At 38.4% G+C, this 17,700-nt stretch overlaps 1 protein-coding gene across 2 annotated transcripts in view; it reads left to right on the forward strand.

The window, feature by feature from the left end:
- Nucleotides 1-17,700, forward strand: part of LOC111059816 — a 380,452-nt gene that overhangs the window by 242,614 nt on the left and 120,138 nt on the right. For both annotated transcript variants that reach the window (XM_039435597.1, XM_039435598.1), the window contains one exon: nt 8,984-9,182. In XM_039435597.1, coding sequence (XP_039291531.1) covers nt 8,984-9,182 — 199 coding nt within the window. The remainder of the gene's footprint in view (nt 1-8,983; nt 9,183-17,700) is intronic.

Below are 17,700 nucleotides of genomic sequence, written 5' to 3' on the forward strand. Positions count from 1 at the left end.
TGTACCTGAGAGCAGGAAGTGTTGCAGTCTGTGACTTCAACAAGGACGTTCTCGAGCTGTACTTGAGAGCAGGAAGCGTTGCAGTCTGTGACTTCAACGAGGACGTTCTCGAGCTGTACCTGAGAGCAGGAAGCGTTGCAGTCTGTGACTTCAACAAGGACGTTCTCGAGCTGTACCTGAGAGCAGGAAGCGTTGCAGTCTGTGACTTCAACAAGGACGTTCTCGAGCTGTACCTGAGAGCAGGAAGCGTTGCAGTCTGTGACTTCAACAAGGACGTTCTCGAGCTGTACCTGAGAGCAGGAAGTGTTGCAGTCTGTGACTCTAACAATGACGTTCTCAAGCTGTACCTGAGAGCAAGAAGGATTTCAGAATTGGGAGAGTTGAGAGAGAGAAAGAGAGAGGATGCCGCAGTCTAGAAACTTCGGCGAGGAAGTCTTCAAGCTGTACCTGAGAGCTAGAAGGACTATAGAATAAAGAAAGTTGAGAGAGAGATTGAGAAAGGATGCCGCAGTCTGAGGACTTCGACAAGGACGTTCTCGAGCTGTATCTGAGACAGGAAGCGTTGCAGTCTGTGACTTCGACAAGGACGTTCTCAAGCTGTACCTGAGAGCAGGAAGCGTTGCAGTCTGTGACTTCAACAAGGACGTTCTCGAGCTGTACCTGAGAGTAGGAAGCGTTGCAGTCTGTGACTTCAACAAGGACGTTCTCAAGCTGTACCTGAGAGCAGGAAGCGTTGCAGTCTGTGACTTCAACAAGGACGTTCTCGAGTTGTACCTGAGAGCAGGAAGCATTGCAGTCTGTGACTTCAACAAGGACGTTCTCGAGCTGTACCTGAGAGCAGGAAGCGTTGCAGCCTGTGACTTCAACAAGGACGTTCTCGAGTTGTACCTGAGAGCAGGAAGCATTGCAGTCTGTGACTTCAACAAGGACGTTCTCGAGCTGTACCTGAGAGCAGGAAGCGTTGCAGTCTGTGACTTCAACAAAGACGTTCTCAAGCTGTACTTGAGAGCAGAAGCATTGCAGTCTGTGACTTCAACAAGGACGTTCTCAAGCTGTACCTGAGAGCAAGAAGGATTTCAGAATTGGGAGAGTTGAGAGAGAGAAAGCGAGAGGATGCCGCAGTCTAGAAACTTCGGCGAGGAAGTCCTCAAGCTGTACCTGAGAGCTAGAAGGATTATAGAATAAGGAAAGTTAGAGAGGGATAGAGAAAGGATGCTGCAGTCTGGGGACTTCGACAAGGACGTTCTCAAGCTGTACCTGAGAGCAGGAAGCGTCGCAGTCTGGGAACTTCGACAAGGATGTTCTCAAGCTGCACCTGAGAGCAAGAATGATTTTAGAATAGGGAAAGTTGAGAGAGAAAGAGAAACGACGTCAAAGTCTGGGGACTCCGACAAGTACGTTCTCAAGCTGTACCTGAGATCAAGAAGGATTTTAGAATTGGGAGAGTTGAGAGAGAAAAAGAGAGGATGCCACAGTCTAGAAACCTCGGCGAGGAAGTCCTCAAGCTGTACCTGAGAGCTAGAAGGATTATAGAATAGGGAAAGTTAAGAGAGAGAAAGAGAAAGGATGCCGCAGTCTGGGGACTTCGACAAGGACGTTCTCAAGCTGTACCTGAGAGCAGGAAGCGTCGCAGTCTGGGAACTTCGACAAGGACGATCTCAAGCCCCACCTGAGAGCAAGAATGATTTTAGAATAGGGAAAGTTGAGAGAGAGAAAGAGAAAGGACGTCGCAGTCTGGGGCCCCGACAAGGACGTTCTCAAGCTGTACCTGAGAGCAGAAGCGTTGCAGTCTGTGACTTCAAAAAGGACGTTTTCAAGCTGTACCTGAGAGCAGGAAGCGTTGCAGTCTGTCTACTTCAACAAGGACGTTCTCAAGCTGTACCTGAGAGCAGGAAGCGTTGCAGTCTGTGACTTCAACAAGGACGTTCTCGAGCTGTACCTGAGAGTAGGAAGCGTTGCAGTCTGTGACTTCAACAAGGACGTTCTCAAGCTGTACCTGAGAGCAGGAAGCGTTGCAGTCTGTGACTTCAACAAGGACGTTCTCGAGCTGTACCTGAGAGCAGGAAGCGTTGCAGTCTGTGACTTCAACAAGGACGTTCTCGAGCTGTACCTGATAGCAGGAAGCATTGCAGTCTGTGATTTCAACAAGGACGTTCTCGAGCTGTACCTGAGAGCAGGAAGCGTTGCAGTCTGTGACTTCATCAAGGACGTTCTCAAGCTGTACCTGAGAGCAGGAAGCATTGCAGTCTGTGACTTCAACAAGGACGTTCTCAAGCTGTACCTGAGAGCAAGAAGGATTTCAGAATTGGGAGAGTTGAGAGAGAGAAAGAGAGAGGATGCCGCAGTCTAGAAACTTCGGCGAGGAAGTCCTCAAGCTGAACCTGAGAGCTAGAAGGATTATAGAATAAGGAAAGTTAAGAAAGAGATAGAGAAAGGATGCCGCAGTCTGGGGACTTCGACAAGGACGTTCTCAAGCTGTACCTGAGAGCAGGAAGCGTCGCAGTCTGGGAACTTCGACAAGGACGTTCTCAAGCTGCACCTGAGAGCAAGAATGATTTTAGAATAGGTAAAGTTGAGAGAGAAAGAGAAACGACGTCGTAGTCTGGGGACTCCGACAAGTACGTTCTCAAGCTGTACCTGAGATCAAGAAGGATTTTAGAATTGGGAGAGTTGAGAGAGAGAAAAAGAGAGGATGCCACAGTCTAGAAACTTCGGCGAGGAAGTCCTCAAGCTGTACCTGAGAGCTAGAAGGATTATAGAATAAGGAAAGTTAAGAGAGATAGAGAAAGGATGCCGCAGTCTGGGGACTTCGACAAGGACGTTCTCAAGCTGTACCTGAGAGCAGGAAGCGACGCAGTCTGGGAACTTCGACAAGGACGTTCTCAAGCCCCACCTGAGAGCAAGAATGATTTTAGAATAGGGAAAGTTGAGATAGAGAAAGAGAAAGGACGTCGCAGTCTGGAGCCCCGACAAGGACGTTCTCAAGCTGTACCTGAGAGCAGGAAGCGTTGCAGTCTGTGACTTCAACAAGGACGTTCTCAAGCTGTACCTGAGAGCAGGAAGCGTTGCAGTCTGTCTACTTCAACAAGGACGTTCTCAAGCTGTATATGAGAGCAGGAAGCGTCGAAGTCTGTGACTTCAACAAGGACGTTCTCAATCTATACCTGAGAGCAAGAAGGATTTTAGAATTGGGAGAGTTTAGAGAGAGAAAGAGAGTGGATGCTGCAGTCTAGAAACTTCGGCGAGGAAGTCCTCATGCTGTACCTGAGAGCTAGAAGGATTATATAATAAGGAAAGTTAAGAGAGAGATAGAGAAAGGATGCCGCAGTCTGGGGACTTCGACAAGGACGTTCTCAAGCTGTACCTGAGAGCAGGAAGCGTTGCAGTTTGTGACTTCAACAAGGACGTTCTGAAGCTGTACCTGAGAGCAAGAAGGATTTTAGAATAGGGAGAGTTGAGAGAGAGAAAGAGAAAGGATGCCACAGTCTAGAAACTTCGGCTAGGAAGTCCTCAAGCTGTACCTGAGAGCTAGAAGGATTATAGAATAGGGAAAGTTGAGAGAGAGATAGAGAAAGGATGCTGGAGTCTGGAGACTTCGACAAGGACGTTCTCAAGCTGTACCTGAGAGCAGGAAGCGTCGCAGTCTGGGAACTTTGACAAGGACGTTCTCAAGCTGCACCTGAGAGCAGGAAGCGTTGCAGTCTGTGACTTCAACAAGGACGTTCTCGAGCTGTACCTGAGAGCAGGGTTTTAGAATAGGGAAATTGCAGAGGAAGTACGAGAAAGGATGCCGCAGTCTAGAAACTTTGGCGAGGAATTCCTCAAGCTGTAGAAGGATTATAGAATGGGGAAAGTTACGAGAGAGAAAGAGAAAGGATGTCGCAGTCTAGAAACTTCGACAAGGACGAGCTCAAGCTGCACCTGAGTTCTGTAGGAAAAGGATTGGCTTTTCCTACTTGGAATTACAGCAATTCTGAATTTGCTAAATAAGATAAAATACAGGGCCACCTAATGATATGAAATTTAAATAAGGAAAATACAGCCCTCAAAACTGAGATTACCTTATTACAGGAGAGGAAATGCACACAAGTGACCAGTCCTAACATACAGTTACCTGAATCACTGCAGAACCAAATACAGAGAATAGCGAACAAATTCCACACTAAACTTAAACGTTGTGAAGCGACAGAGTCGAGACTTAAAAATTAAGCCCTCAAAAATAATCTGCTATAAGAGCCTAGCCAAATTTCCCACTCAACTATTTGTAGCACAAACTTGAGATCCCTTACAGGTTTCAAACCAAGGATAACACGTTCACTCCCAGTGATACGAATTTAGGAAAAATAGCTGACTAGAAAGGAAAACCCACAGGGGAATTCTAACTCCGAGTTGCCTGGAACTCGTCCTACAATATTCTATGTTAACATAAAATAGAATAATTCTCCTATAAATAATCAGTATCGGGAACGTTGTAAGGAGAGGAGATTCGCGACCCGATCTCACGCTCAACCACCGAACAACTGCCTCTCTCCCAGGTCTTCTTGAAGCAGCACTGGGTCACTGAAAGTTGGGAGGCCGGGGGAAAAGAGATTGCCGACCAATGGAAGTCTGAAAAGACGATCACGCCACTGGTCATGTGACAGGATTTGACTCAGCTGCTCCTGATGTTAAGGGTGCAGCTAATGATGACAATGATACTAATTACTACACTAAATTAGGCCGGTAAACAATCTTTCTATTCCAGAAATTTCATGAAGAACAATACCGACCCGACTTGGTAGCCGCTTATTGTTTTGATGATACAGGTGCTGCTAATGTTATACTAAAACGAGAATGCTCAGAGTGGTAAACAAGATCTGAAAATTTCTGGTTATGATGAATCTGTTGCTGATGATTTATAGGGGTTGACAGCGATGGTGATGATGCACATACACAACTACAAGTCTAACAAAATATATCAGACAGTCGACCCTATTCTTATTCTAAAATAGAATAAATTCACTAAACTTTGCACTAGACGACGGCTCTCCATCCATCACAAAAATTCACTTTGTGACAAAGGCAACCTTTCAATATTAAATTGCGTCAGCAATACCACACTTATAGGAACGTCTTACATTCAACAATCAGAAATGTAAAAACAAACTACTTTAAGGAAAAAATCAATAGTGCTGGAGGGAATCCTAAAAAGTTTTGGTCAGTGGTAAATGAGTTGGCATGCAGGCTGGGTGCGGCTGGGGGATTCCCCTTGGCACAGTTTCACGGGGATGGAGTGCCATCAGAGTCGGACATCAAGCGAATTAGTAATTCATTCAATAATTTCTTTTCAAATGTTGGAGCTCGTTTGGCGGGTGCAATCCAGAGCGTGGTCCACTATTGGTGAGTGATGTAGATCATTCTACCGATGTGACTTTTGAGTTGCAACCTGTGACACGACTTGATATTTTTAAAATAGTCAAGAATATGCGGGGAGGCTCTGCTCCGGGTCAGGATGGCATCCATGCTAAATTTATTAAAGAACACATAAATGCTGTGATCGAGCCTCTCTCCCACATTATTAATGAAAGTATCCGAACAGGCAAATTCCCAAATGCATTCAAAATTTCCAAGGTCATTCCCATTTTTAAATCCGGCTCTTAATCTTCAATCAATAATTTTCGGCCCATTTCCATGTTAAGTGTATTTTCCAAAATTCTTGGAAAAATTGTTAAAATTTAATTACAGTCTTATTCAGAATCAAATAATTTGTTCGTTTTCAATCAGTATGGCTCCAGATTAAACAAGAATACATCAAAAATGCTCTGTTCGATATCGCCAACGAAATAGTGCAAAAGGTGGGCGAAGGTAATAATGTACTTATTACCTTCCTTGATATTGCCAAGGCATTTGATGCTGTGTACCGACCAAAACTATTGCAGAAATTGGAATGCTGTGGGATCAGAGGTGTGACACTGCAATGGTTTCAAAGCTATCTACATGAACTGAAACAGACCACCTGTATTAATAATATTTCCAGTGATATGTATAATGTAGATTACGGTGTGATTCAGGGAAGCACACTAGGCCCTTTGCTTTTTCTGGTCTACATCAATAACCTCAGTAAAGTTCTCCTAGATAGCAAGATATTTCTCTTTGCAGACGACACTGCAGTTGTATCATTTGGGACTACCTGGGAGGATGCTTTCAGTAAGGCTACCAAGGATCTCTTTGGTGTCAGGAAGTGGCTCGATCAGAACAAACTTACTCTGAATGTTGACAAAACTAAGTATTTGCCTATTTATTTCAAATCAAACAGTAGCCCAGTTCAGGAGATCCTCAGGCTCCACTCATGTGATGACTATCAGTCCACTACGTGTGACTGTGGGGTATTGCAGCGAGTGGAGCAGTACAGGTACCTTGGCGTTCTGATTGACCACAAATTAAGCTGGCTCCACAAGCTATTTCACTGAAGCAGCGAGTGCGCAAAATGATATATGCCTTCAGACAGCTAAGAGAGGTCCTCCCTTTACATCAACTGCGGGTGGCATACTACGCATATATCCAGTCAGTTCTTATGTATGGTGTCATAGCTAGGGGTGGAGCCTCCTCGTTTGCCTTGGAGCCTGTGGCGGTGGCACAGCGAGCAGTCATCAAGACATGTCTCAGGCGAGACTATCGCTACTCATCTAATCTTGTTTACGAAGAGTTTCAAGTTTTTAATATTAGACAACTTTACATACATGTTTTAATGAATTACATATACTACAACAAACACTTCATTTTCAATAATTTAGCTCATACTCATAATACAAGAAATCTAATTAACTTTGGTATTGCTCATCCCCGACTCCTACATATCTGCTTTAAAAATAATAGTAAATACATCTGTCATATATTATATAGAAACGTTCCCAATCATTTGAAACAGTCTGAAAATTACAGTATTAACACCTACAAGCAACATTTGAGTAGATGGTTATTAGAAATTGGCAGGGATGCTGCAGAGCAACTGATTCAATCCGCCTTCTTATTCAGAACTTAGTGAATTTGCCATTTATAATGATTAAGTATAGCCTTTAAGCTACTATTTATATATTTGTCTATATATACTTATTACCAGTATGGAATTTCATTGTGTGCAATTTACATTCTTGATTTGCTGATGAATGTTAGTTGATTCAATTGAAATAGTTTTAATTATATGTACAAAACATGAGAACATAATGTCAATCAACTTGAAAGAACTCACTCTCCACTCACAGACTCAAGTCTGTGTGGAGAGTATTCACTATTAAATGTGTAGATGAATTTCATGAATTTGTATTATGTTTTGTGAATAAAAAGCTATTTGATTTGATCCGATTTGATCTCTCTATATTTTTAATGGCTGATTTATTAAATCTATCTGAAATTAATTGGTCTGGCAAAATATTCATCAATCTATTACTCATGTATATGAACTGCCTGCGGCATACTGTTAAATTTGTTCTAGGAGTGCGGTAATGAGATGATGAACGGAAATTATATGACGGAATGTTAGTTTCAAAGAGATTTTTATACTTTTATTTTCTTACACATGTTATTTATATGTGCATTCCATTTAAGATAAGAGTCTACAAAGACTCCTAGATATTTAGTTGCTTTCACGTTTTTTAATGAGTGACAATCACAATCTCCATCACCAGTCCGCAATCTTTCCCGTTCAAGACAGATTGAAGAGTGTATTCTGATACCAGTATTCAGAATATCTCTGGGGAGAGAGCTCACTGCTGGTGAGAATACCATAAATATATACACTCTTATTGGCATTCAGTGTAAGAATGTGTTGGTCAAGCCATGATTTAACACGTGTGAGACCAGACTCTGCCAAGCGCTTAGCTTCATCCCAGCTTGAACCAAGACCAATGCCGTGTCATCAGCAGAAGAGATCGAGTGACAATCAGCTATATCAAGTCATAATAGGTCATTAATATAGAGGAGAAATAGAATTGATGACAGAACCATTCCCTGTTGAAGGCCGAACTCAGTTAAAGTTAGTTCACTCTTGCTTTTCCATCTACAGTTAGAATTTGTGAACTGTCTTTCAAATAATTCTCAAAAAATTTCAAAACTGTGCCACGAAAACCTATACCCTCCAACTTTCTCAAGAGAAAGATGTGAGGAATAGTATCAAAGACCTTGGCTAAGTCCAAATAGACAGCCAAGCTCTTTTGTTCATCTGAAAATTATTTGTAACAATCCTCACCAGCTATGATATTGCATCCTCAGTGCATTTTCCCTCTTAAAAATCAAATTGATTTCCTGCTATTAAATTATGCCTTTGAAGATATTTCATTATACGTACCTTCATCAATTTTTCAAAATCTTAGACAGGTTACTTATTAAACTAATAGGGCGGTAATTTTCAGGAGCTTGTCTCTCACCTGATTTAAATAGTGGAATTATATATGTAACCTTGAAGTGTGAAGGAAAATGATCTTTTTCGAAACATTTGTTAAACAAAATTGATAAAGGCTGAGATATGTATTCTGATATATTTTTCAAACAAACATTGCTTATATTATCAATACCAGGAGATGAATTAGTTTTTAATGTATTTATCATGGCAGCAACTTCATCGGAATTTGTAGGGGAAATGAAAAACGAATCTCGAAAATGTTGAGTATGTGGAACTACAGTTAAGAATAAGAATAAGAATAAGAATAAGAATGTTTTTATTCCTTCAAGCATTGTTTACATTGCAATTGGAAACGTCAAATAAATACACAAATGTTAATCGACAGTAATCGGCTTGAGCTGAATGTAAAAGTTGCGACATTAACGCCCTATACCACGGGATATATACTCATGCTATTGTTTCTCTATGATTCAACCTTCTGTCTACTAACTTTGCTGTCAAACTATCCTCGTAGAATAAATATCAAGTTTGAAATAAATATCAAGCTGTTCTCATCAACTCTATAAATAGATTCGTTCAGGTTATTTTTCTGTATATTTTGTGCAGAGAAATCAAGAGACAATCTATAGAGTTGAGACTTTATTTGAATTTAAAAAAGCATATGATGGAGCATGTAAAATCAGAGCAGCAATTATTCATCATCATGAAGGAGTCACAGTTGTTAAATCTGAAGGCAATATTCAAATTCGAGAAATTAAATTTGTGGACACATTGAATAATAAAAAAGGAAAAGTGTTGCAGTTTGGTGAGTTTATCATTTAGATTTCATTGCCTATTGTTGAGATACAGTTCATTTTACCATAGAGAATAATGCTTCTGCATATTTCTATGTGAGGCAATAAATACGTTCTGCAACTGGAAGTACTTTTCATTGTTATTCTACGTTAAGGCTATTCGGTATACTCTTTTTTTATTTAAATTGGATGATATTTTTTATTATAATTGTGGAGATCATTATAAGAGTGAGAAGAATTGGCAACTGGGATTTTTAAGGGGTCTAATTATCGAGTTATGGGTTGTTGAAAGTGCTAACTCCGTTTTCTTTCCAGATCATAAACGGGTATCAACTTCTCAAACTATATCAACTTCTCTTAAAACTTCAAAAAATGTATCTTTCAAAACTAAAACATTTTATTCCCCATATCGTTCATGAATAGAAAAGTAGCATTCTCTGTGAACTTGATAACTTGTTTATTTTGTCATAAATCGCGAAAAAACGCATATTAGAACAAAGCCAATGATAAACTGGATGTATTAAAAAAACTCCAATGGAAAATTCGGAACCGTTTATGATCTGGAAAGAAAACGGAATTTAGGTCTTCAACAACCCATAACTCACTTATTGGACCACTTAAAAATTTCAGTTGCCACTTTTTCTCGCTCCTATAATGATCTTAACAATATTATATTGAGGAAGATCAACCAATTAAAAAAGAAAGTACCAATCAATCAATCAATCAATCAATCAATCTCAGTAGAAGGAATCTAAGATTTTGAGGAAGCTTTTTTGCTCCAAAACCCCCTCCCCCCTCATCACCTCGTCCATCCTGCCACCCTTCCCCCCAGCCTGATGGGTGGGGGGGTGTTCTAAAAATAGATTTCCCCTTCCCCTTGCCCAGTGGCGGTGAGGGGGATGAAAAGAGAGAGATATATCTTTCTCTCTCTCTCTTTCTAAAAATAGATTTCCCCTTCCCCTTGCCCAGTGGCGGTGAGGGGGTTGAAAAGAGATATCTCTCTCTCTCTCCCCTTCCCCTTGCCCAGGTGAGGGAAAAAAAAAATTCCCTTTTAGGAGGAAAAATTCCCTCTCTATACTGACAGATAAAGTGAATCCATATTTCTACATCTAATGCTATACTGACAAATAAAAGTGAATGCTAGATGAGGTAAAAAATCTCTTTGAGAGGGAAAATTCTCTACTGTCAAATTAAAGTGAATCCATTCTCAAATTCTCTACTGTCAAATTAAAGTGAATCCATATTACTACATCTATACTGAGAGATTAAAGTGAATCCATATTTCTAATGCTATACTGACAAATTAAAGTGAATGCTAGATGAGGGAAAAAATCTCTTGAGAGGTTTAATCAGAGATTAAAGTGAATCCATATTTCTAATGCTATACTGACAAATTGAAGTGAATGCTAGATGAGGGAAAAAATCTCTTTGAGGGGAAAAATTCTCTACTGTCAAATTAAAGTGAATCCATATTTCTACATCTAATGCTATACTAGTGAATCCAGAGTGAGGTCAATGACTCTCTCTACATCTAATTGAATTGAGAAATTCTCTCTCTCTCACATCTAATGCTATACTAGTAAATCTCTACAATGATCTAAGTTCTTTTACATTTTTTATCTGCAATATCGTACAAGCATTTCCAAAGTTCATCGGAATTTTAACAACAGATAATGCTGAATCATTTGTACAATCATAATGTAGATGACCGCTGTCTAGAATATTGAGCAGTTCGAAAATCTCAGATAAAATCGAGAAGTGTACATTTTCTGTTTTTGTTAACGGTAAATCAACATCTTGACATCCTGTTGAAAATTTAATATTCTTCGCAATTGAATCAAATTCGTTAAATGAAATTGACATCAAGAGACGGGTTAATTTTTTGAATTTTGAAAAACCATAACACTGCATGTCCCAGATGTTTGACATGTGTCGAATGAGGGGAATAGAGAAAGATATATCTCTCTTTCTAAATTGATGAGATGCACGTGTTATAGGGGCTCGTGTCTGTATAAAAAGATCACCCCACACGTGTTGTCAGGTCTAGCTCTAAGCAGCAACTAAACTAAAAATCGTGAATGGGATATTGGAATGAAAATCATTTGAAGGCAGAAAACGTTTATTTACACATTTCAGCAGCACAACTATTCATAATTTCATCTTCATTTTAATTAGCTTATCTATACACAAATTATAAGGACGATAATAACATAGATAGTCTCTTATGTCATTTAAATTAACCGTGCTTAGAAAAATGTCTTTCAATTGTTTCGCCAAACTATAATTTTCAGGAGTTGATTTCCTAATTGCACTTTCACACTCATCGTACCAATCAATACAGTTTTTTAACCTCACTTCCAATTCGTTGTCGGCAGGCAACCACTTTCTCGGATCCATGTTGTTGAACGAATGAACAAAACTAAGTGTAGGCAGGAACTATTATAGAGTAATTAAGGGTTCTTTCTCCATTAATTGAGGAGAGACAACATGTACGTGCTTTATGCAGTCTCAATGCATGTAAGCAATAAACACATTGTAGATCCTTTCCGTTGTAGAAGAATCCATAACGAGCAAAGTTTCTTTTCTGTGAATTCATGTACATTTTCATACTTGCATTCGATTGTTTTCGCACAAGAAATTATTTGTTTGATACATATTTTTAAACAACAAAGAATTATAATGTTGCGCAGAGAATAAAGCACAGCGAGAATGTGGTCTATTTTTATGAATGTTACACGCAGCATAACACCATGAACTAGTGAAAAAGCTGAAATCAGGTTTTGGAAAATCCTCTGGTATACATTGAACGTTGCTATGCAATCTTCTTAAAAACTTTGCTTTCTCAGTTCCTTTTGTGAAAATTTCTCATAACCTGCAAGGTAATCACGTATTAATGAGTCACTGTATTCTAAATCTCCATCTTCCCATTTTATTTTATGATAGTGACGTTCTAACCATGTTACATCGTTATACAATTTTGCACTCAATTCTGTCTTTGCAAATGGTGATTTGAAATGGAATACAATATAATTATCAAACTGATCAATTATGGCAAGTTCTTTCACAATAATTTGATTACAATCTTGTTTAAACCAGTGAAGATCAACCGTAGCAATTTTCATAGGCGCCTGCTTGTCCACTTCTTTATCTTCGGCGGTGGGCTCCTCGAATCCTTCATCTTTCTCCCTCCCCTCCTCTTCTCGTTTCTCCTCCTCCACCAGCAGCGGCTTCTGGATCGGTGTACTGCAGCTTGGTTCATAATAGAAACTATCAAGATCGCACTGAATACCAATAGAGCGAGTTTGTGGCTTGTCCAAAATATCAGAACACAAAGAATAGGACATGTGTCTGTTCAAAGGTGAAACTGATAATGAACTAAATTGAGCAGAATGCACACCTTATATAGGCGGTGTGCTCTGTCAATAAAATTACTGAACTTCTTTCACCATGCTCGTGAGAGGTGTGTACTCCATCACACGATCACTAATTAAAACGCAATATGCGGAAGTATTTGCAGGTACTGCACTATTAAATTCCATTTCAATACGAACATCTGTCGATGATTTCAAATGACTTGGTTGGTGTGAACAATCTACAACAATCAGCGGTGTTGATTCACAAAACGTTTTAAAGTCAATTTCTGTTCCGAGTTTGCTATTGATTGAATGATTATAATACGAGGGCACGAAATCCAGGAACATGCAGTATAATACCTCCTTCTTACCTAGCAGATTTTCATATGGATAATACTCGCTGTTCAAATATACTTTAACATTGTAAATACCACAGCTATCGAAATTAGATATTGATTTTTTAATTTTATTCTTAGGATCAGTTTGAAATGCAATTATAACGTATTTTGGACTATCAAAACTCGATGTGGTACGAACTGCCCAAGAATGGTTAAGTGAATTTTGCAAATTTAGTAATTCACAAATTTCCCAATGCCGGAAACCTAATTTCAGTGGAGTGTCAGCATCGAGCAGTCTCAAAAATTTCAGTCTTACATGATCTTCTAAAGTTATGTAGGGCATTCTCCATTGTAGTTTTGTAATTTTCACACTAACGCTTGTTCCACTTGTAGACTCAACACAATTTAGATCTGTCGGTGACCTCAATAAGACGAGTTCCTGTTTCAATTTAAAATTATTCTTTGAAAATCTTCAAAAAACAGGAGGATTAATTTCAGCGGTACACAGAAAGTGAATTTACTATCCGTTAGCTCATATCCTGCTCTGTCAAAACCAGCCAAGTGTTATGTGTTTTTATCGAGAGTATTCTTCACTAGAATAGCTTTAATTGTGGATGTTAATCCAATCAATCTTGATTTAGAAATTTGCTGACCTGCTAATTCATATCGTATTTCGTCAAAAAGGTTGCCGATTACGTTACTGCTAATTTATAGTCTGCTGCAACTGGTGCATCGGCTGGGTCTGTTCCCGGTTTTGTACAGTTAACTGTTCCCTCAATCAATATGAATGATTTACAAGGTAAAGAATAGACATCTAAAGAATTTATGCCAATACGTGCCTCGTCAGAGTTTTTTATTTCCTGACCCGAATAAACTGTATGAGTGTGAAATTGGAATTTAGTAATATCATTATAAAACTGAAGGTCTGTCTCCACATCCAGAATTTCACTAATTGCTGTGGACCTCCTGACATTTCGCCAATCAACTATAAAACCCAACTTTTCTAATATTCTCGCGCTTTTAGCCGACAAAGCACGTTTGTTTTTAGGTGTTGATACTATCACATTCCTTTCTCTAATGACTTGATTGTGCATGCACGTATTCGAACGTGGGTTGAAAATAAGATAACCCATACTTTTCACGTATGTGCAACCTAATTGTAATTGTATCTCCACGGAAATCAATAAACGATCCGTTCTGGTCCGTTACCTTTACATTAATAGTTTGAATTCGATGCGTATTCAAAGGTACATAAATAATCGGTGATGGTACTTTGTTTATTAAATAACGCTAGGAACCTTTGGTAAAAATTCGTAGATTATATGTTTTTGTTTTCCGTCAGAGTAACTGCCACATGCTAAATTACACTCAACTACAATACTGTCAACGCTTGTTATGTTAACCAAATGTTTGGAATAATGCCATTTATTTGCCTGCAAAACAACATTATCAAAACCAAGTATCTTAGCAATCGAATCAGAATGTGTTAAATCAATAGGCTTATCAGAATGAATTTCAATCTTCATAGTATTTGTGTTTGCACGTATAATAAGTTTATTCTTCTTCCCATCAATATTCAATTTATCTTTAAAGATTTTATAATATCCTCAACTTCATATGCACCAGTATCCAACTCGATTAATCTATCGCCATATTTGAAGCTGGAATTTGTTCCTTTGTTAATGTTTGCAATACTATTGTAACTAGAAAAATTAATCAATCCAATTTCCCATTCGTGATTTTTATCCAATTCTATAATTTCTTGTAAATGTTCATAGAGGTTACTCGTGTTAGATCGTAATGTAATAATACCATCTTGTGTGTTCAGCACAAACACTTAATTACAACTGATTTGCAAGAAACAATAATGTAAGATGACCACAAAAATCGCTATTTAATGGTTGCATATGCTCTACATTATAAAATATATTTACTCCATTTTCTTTTTTCCAATATTTGTCCAATTCGTATGGAGGTTGTAAATTTCCAATTGGATCAAAATACAAACATTAGAGCCAACTTTCTTATATGCTACCCAATGTGTGCCATCCTCGCTTTCCTTGCTAAATTCACAATGGCATTCTCGTTTTTTAGAATTTTTTGGGTAATGTATCTAGCATATATATACCTCTTAGCTGAATCTGTAATAATTTTGACCAATCAATCAAATCATAATTACTCAATTCTCCTTCAATATTCATGCCTTCTTCTTCTTTTTGTCTTCTTCCTACTCTTCTTTGTTGTTCTACGTTTCTTAACTTGAGGGAATAAACCGACTCCATATGATGATGGGGGTAGGGGTGGAACTCTCCCTCCACTAATACTAGGAAAAGGCTTCAAAAAATACCCTTTTCCTGCAATATGCTTTTTCAACTGAGCTATAGCTTTGCGTCTAATATCGTTACTATAACTTCTCCTCTCATTCTTCTTCTTCTTCTTCTTTCTCAAAGACCCACCAAACGCCGCTTTAGCTTTCATGACGTTTGTAACAAGATAGCTAAGTGCTTTCTCAGCAAGGGGTGTTTGAGGATTTTTGAAAATGTCTCATGCAGCGTTTGCTAGAGCTCTGTCAGCTACCGCTCGAGTTTTATTATCGCTATTTTGAGTATACGATATATATCATGTATCTTGCAAGCTCTATCTAATGAATTTATACCTTGATCACCTCTCTTTAACCTTTCATTAACCTTTGTTCCTGGGCCACAATTCTTGTATCCCAGAAAATTATATTCCTCCCCCAGGTTATCAATTACCTTATTTAAAATAGTTGATGTCACATTACCTGCCAAACCTGACACACCTTTAAAAACTCTTGCCGCTGAACTCAAGATTCCTTTACCCCGTTTCCTCGAACTCTGCTTTTTTCTCCTACATACCATTTTTCATTACCTTTCAACTCAATGGTTGAACATTAACTGAGGTTAATTAATCAATACACCAACTTGAATTGAATTGAATTGGTTTAATTTTCAATCGAGTTGGAAATGAATTCATACGCTATGTGCTTATAACATTGCTTGAATGATAAGAATATTATTTCAAATAGCAAATAATCTGAAAGGTGAATGCAATTTGAAAAAGGGGGAAATGATGCTGACATTGTGCGCCCACCCACATCTGCAGGAACACGTGCCAAAACAGATGTAGGAGGGAGCAAGCGAGAAGCCACTGCCTCTTGGCTGTACGGCTGTGTGTGTGTGTGTGTGTGTGTGTGTGTGTGTGTGTGGTGTGTGTGTGTGTGTGTGTGTGTGTGTGTAGCGGTAAAGACTATGAGCATGCTCATAACAAACTATAAAAGACTCAGTCACCTTATTTAAATATCATTCACAACAGAGCAGGTGAAGCATTTCTTCTTCTGCATGTTTCTACTATTCATTACGAACTTATCAACAACAACAACAACAGGTAAGAATTGAAAACAATTTTTATAGAAACAATATTACATTTTATTTATCTATTCACACATACATAATAATAATAACATGTAAAGCATGTTAATGCTAGATGCTTACCGACATTAGAATTTAACAATTTTATGTCGGTGATAAAAGCATTAACATGCTTTACAAACAGAGATAATGTTTTACACTTTATTTTGAAATTTTCAATGTCTTTTGTGCTCAAAATCCGGCTAAATCTTTCTGGAAGATACACATCCATTGTTCTTAACCCGGGTACCGGATTTTGAGCACAATTCGCCGCCTGTGCTGGTTGGACGCCTCTCTCACGTCGCATATTGGACAAGGTAACCCCTCTTCCAGCTCACGCAGAGGCGTCCATGGCTTCTCGGTGCGACTATTTAATAATCTCAGGAAGTTCTCTGATTCCATCTCGTTCTCTATCTCCACTTCCTCCTCCTCCTCCTCCTCCTCCTCCTCCTCCACCCTTCGTTGCACCTCCTCCATCAGCGGCACTATGGATGAGTTCTGTGCTCTTCCAGCACACGTTTCTGTTGAAAAAATATTTCATTAGACTCTTATTTGTTTCAGATTTTTCATCATCAAATCATACGAGAGAGAGGAAGAACTTGATCGATAGATATATAGACATCAGATTATTGTCATAATCTCAACTCGACATCATCGAATTGGCATTTAAAGTGAGTAATATTAGTTATTGAAATAACATTATTGCATGATCGAATACTTTAAACAATAATTCTAATCAGTTCAAATAATATTGGTAACATTATGCATGATCGATTACTTTAAACAATAATTTCTAATCAGTTCAAATAATATTTCCTTTACATTCTAATCACTTCAAATAATATTGGTAACATTTATGCATGATCGAGTACTTTAAACAATAATATCTCATAATATTATTTCTAATCGTTTAAAGGAAATATTGCTAACATTGTTGCATGATCGATTAGTTTAAACAATAATTTCTAAGCAGTTCAAAAAATATTCCTTTGCATTCTAATCATTTCAAATGATATTTCCTTAGCATAAATTTCTATTCGGTTCAAATAATATTTCCTTTGCATTCCAAGCAGTTCAAATAATATTGGTGACATTTATGCATGATCGAGTACTTTAAACAATAATATCTCATAATACCATTTCTAATCAGTTGAAGGAAATATTGCTAACATTTATGCATGATCAATTAGTTTAAACAATAATTTCTAAGCAGTTCAAATAATATTTCCTTTGCATTCTAATCATTTCAAATAATATTCCTTAGCATCAATTTCTATTCGGTTCAAATAATATTTCCTTTGCATTCCAAGCAGTTCAAATAATATTGGTAACATTTATGCATGATCGATTACTTTAAACAATAATATCTCATAATACCATTTCTAATCAGTTCAAGGAAATATTGCTAAC

This window comes from Nilaparvata lugens, chromosome 9, assembly GCF_014356525.2.
Source record: "Nilaparvata lugens isolate BPH chromosome 9, ASM1435652v1, whole genome shotgun sequence".
NCBI classification, from domain to species: domain Eukaryota; kingdom Metazoa; phylum Arthropoda; class Insecta; order Hemiptera; family Delphacidae; genus Nilaparvata; species Nilaparvata lugens.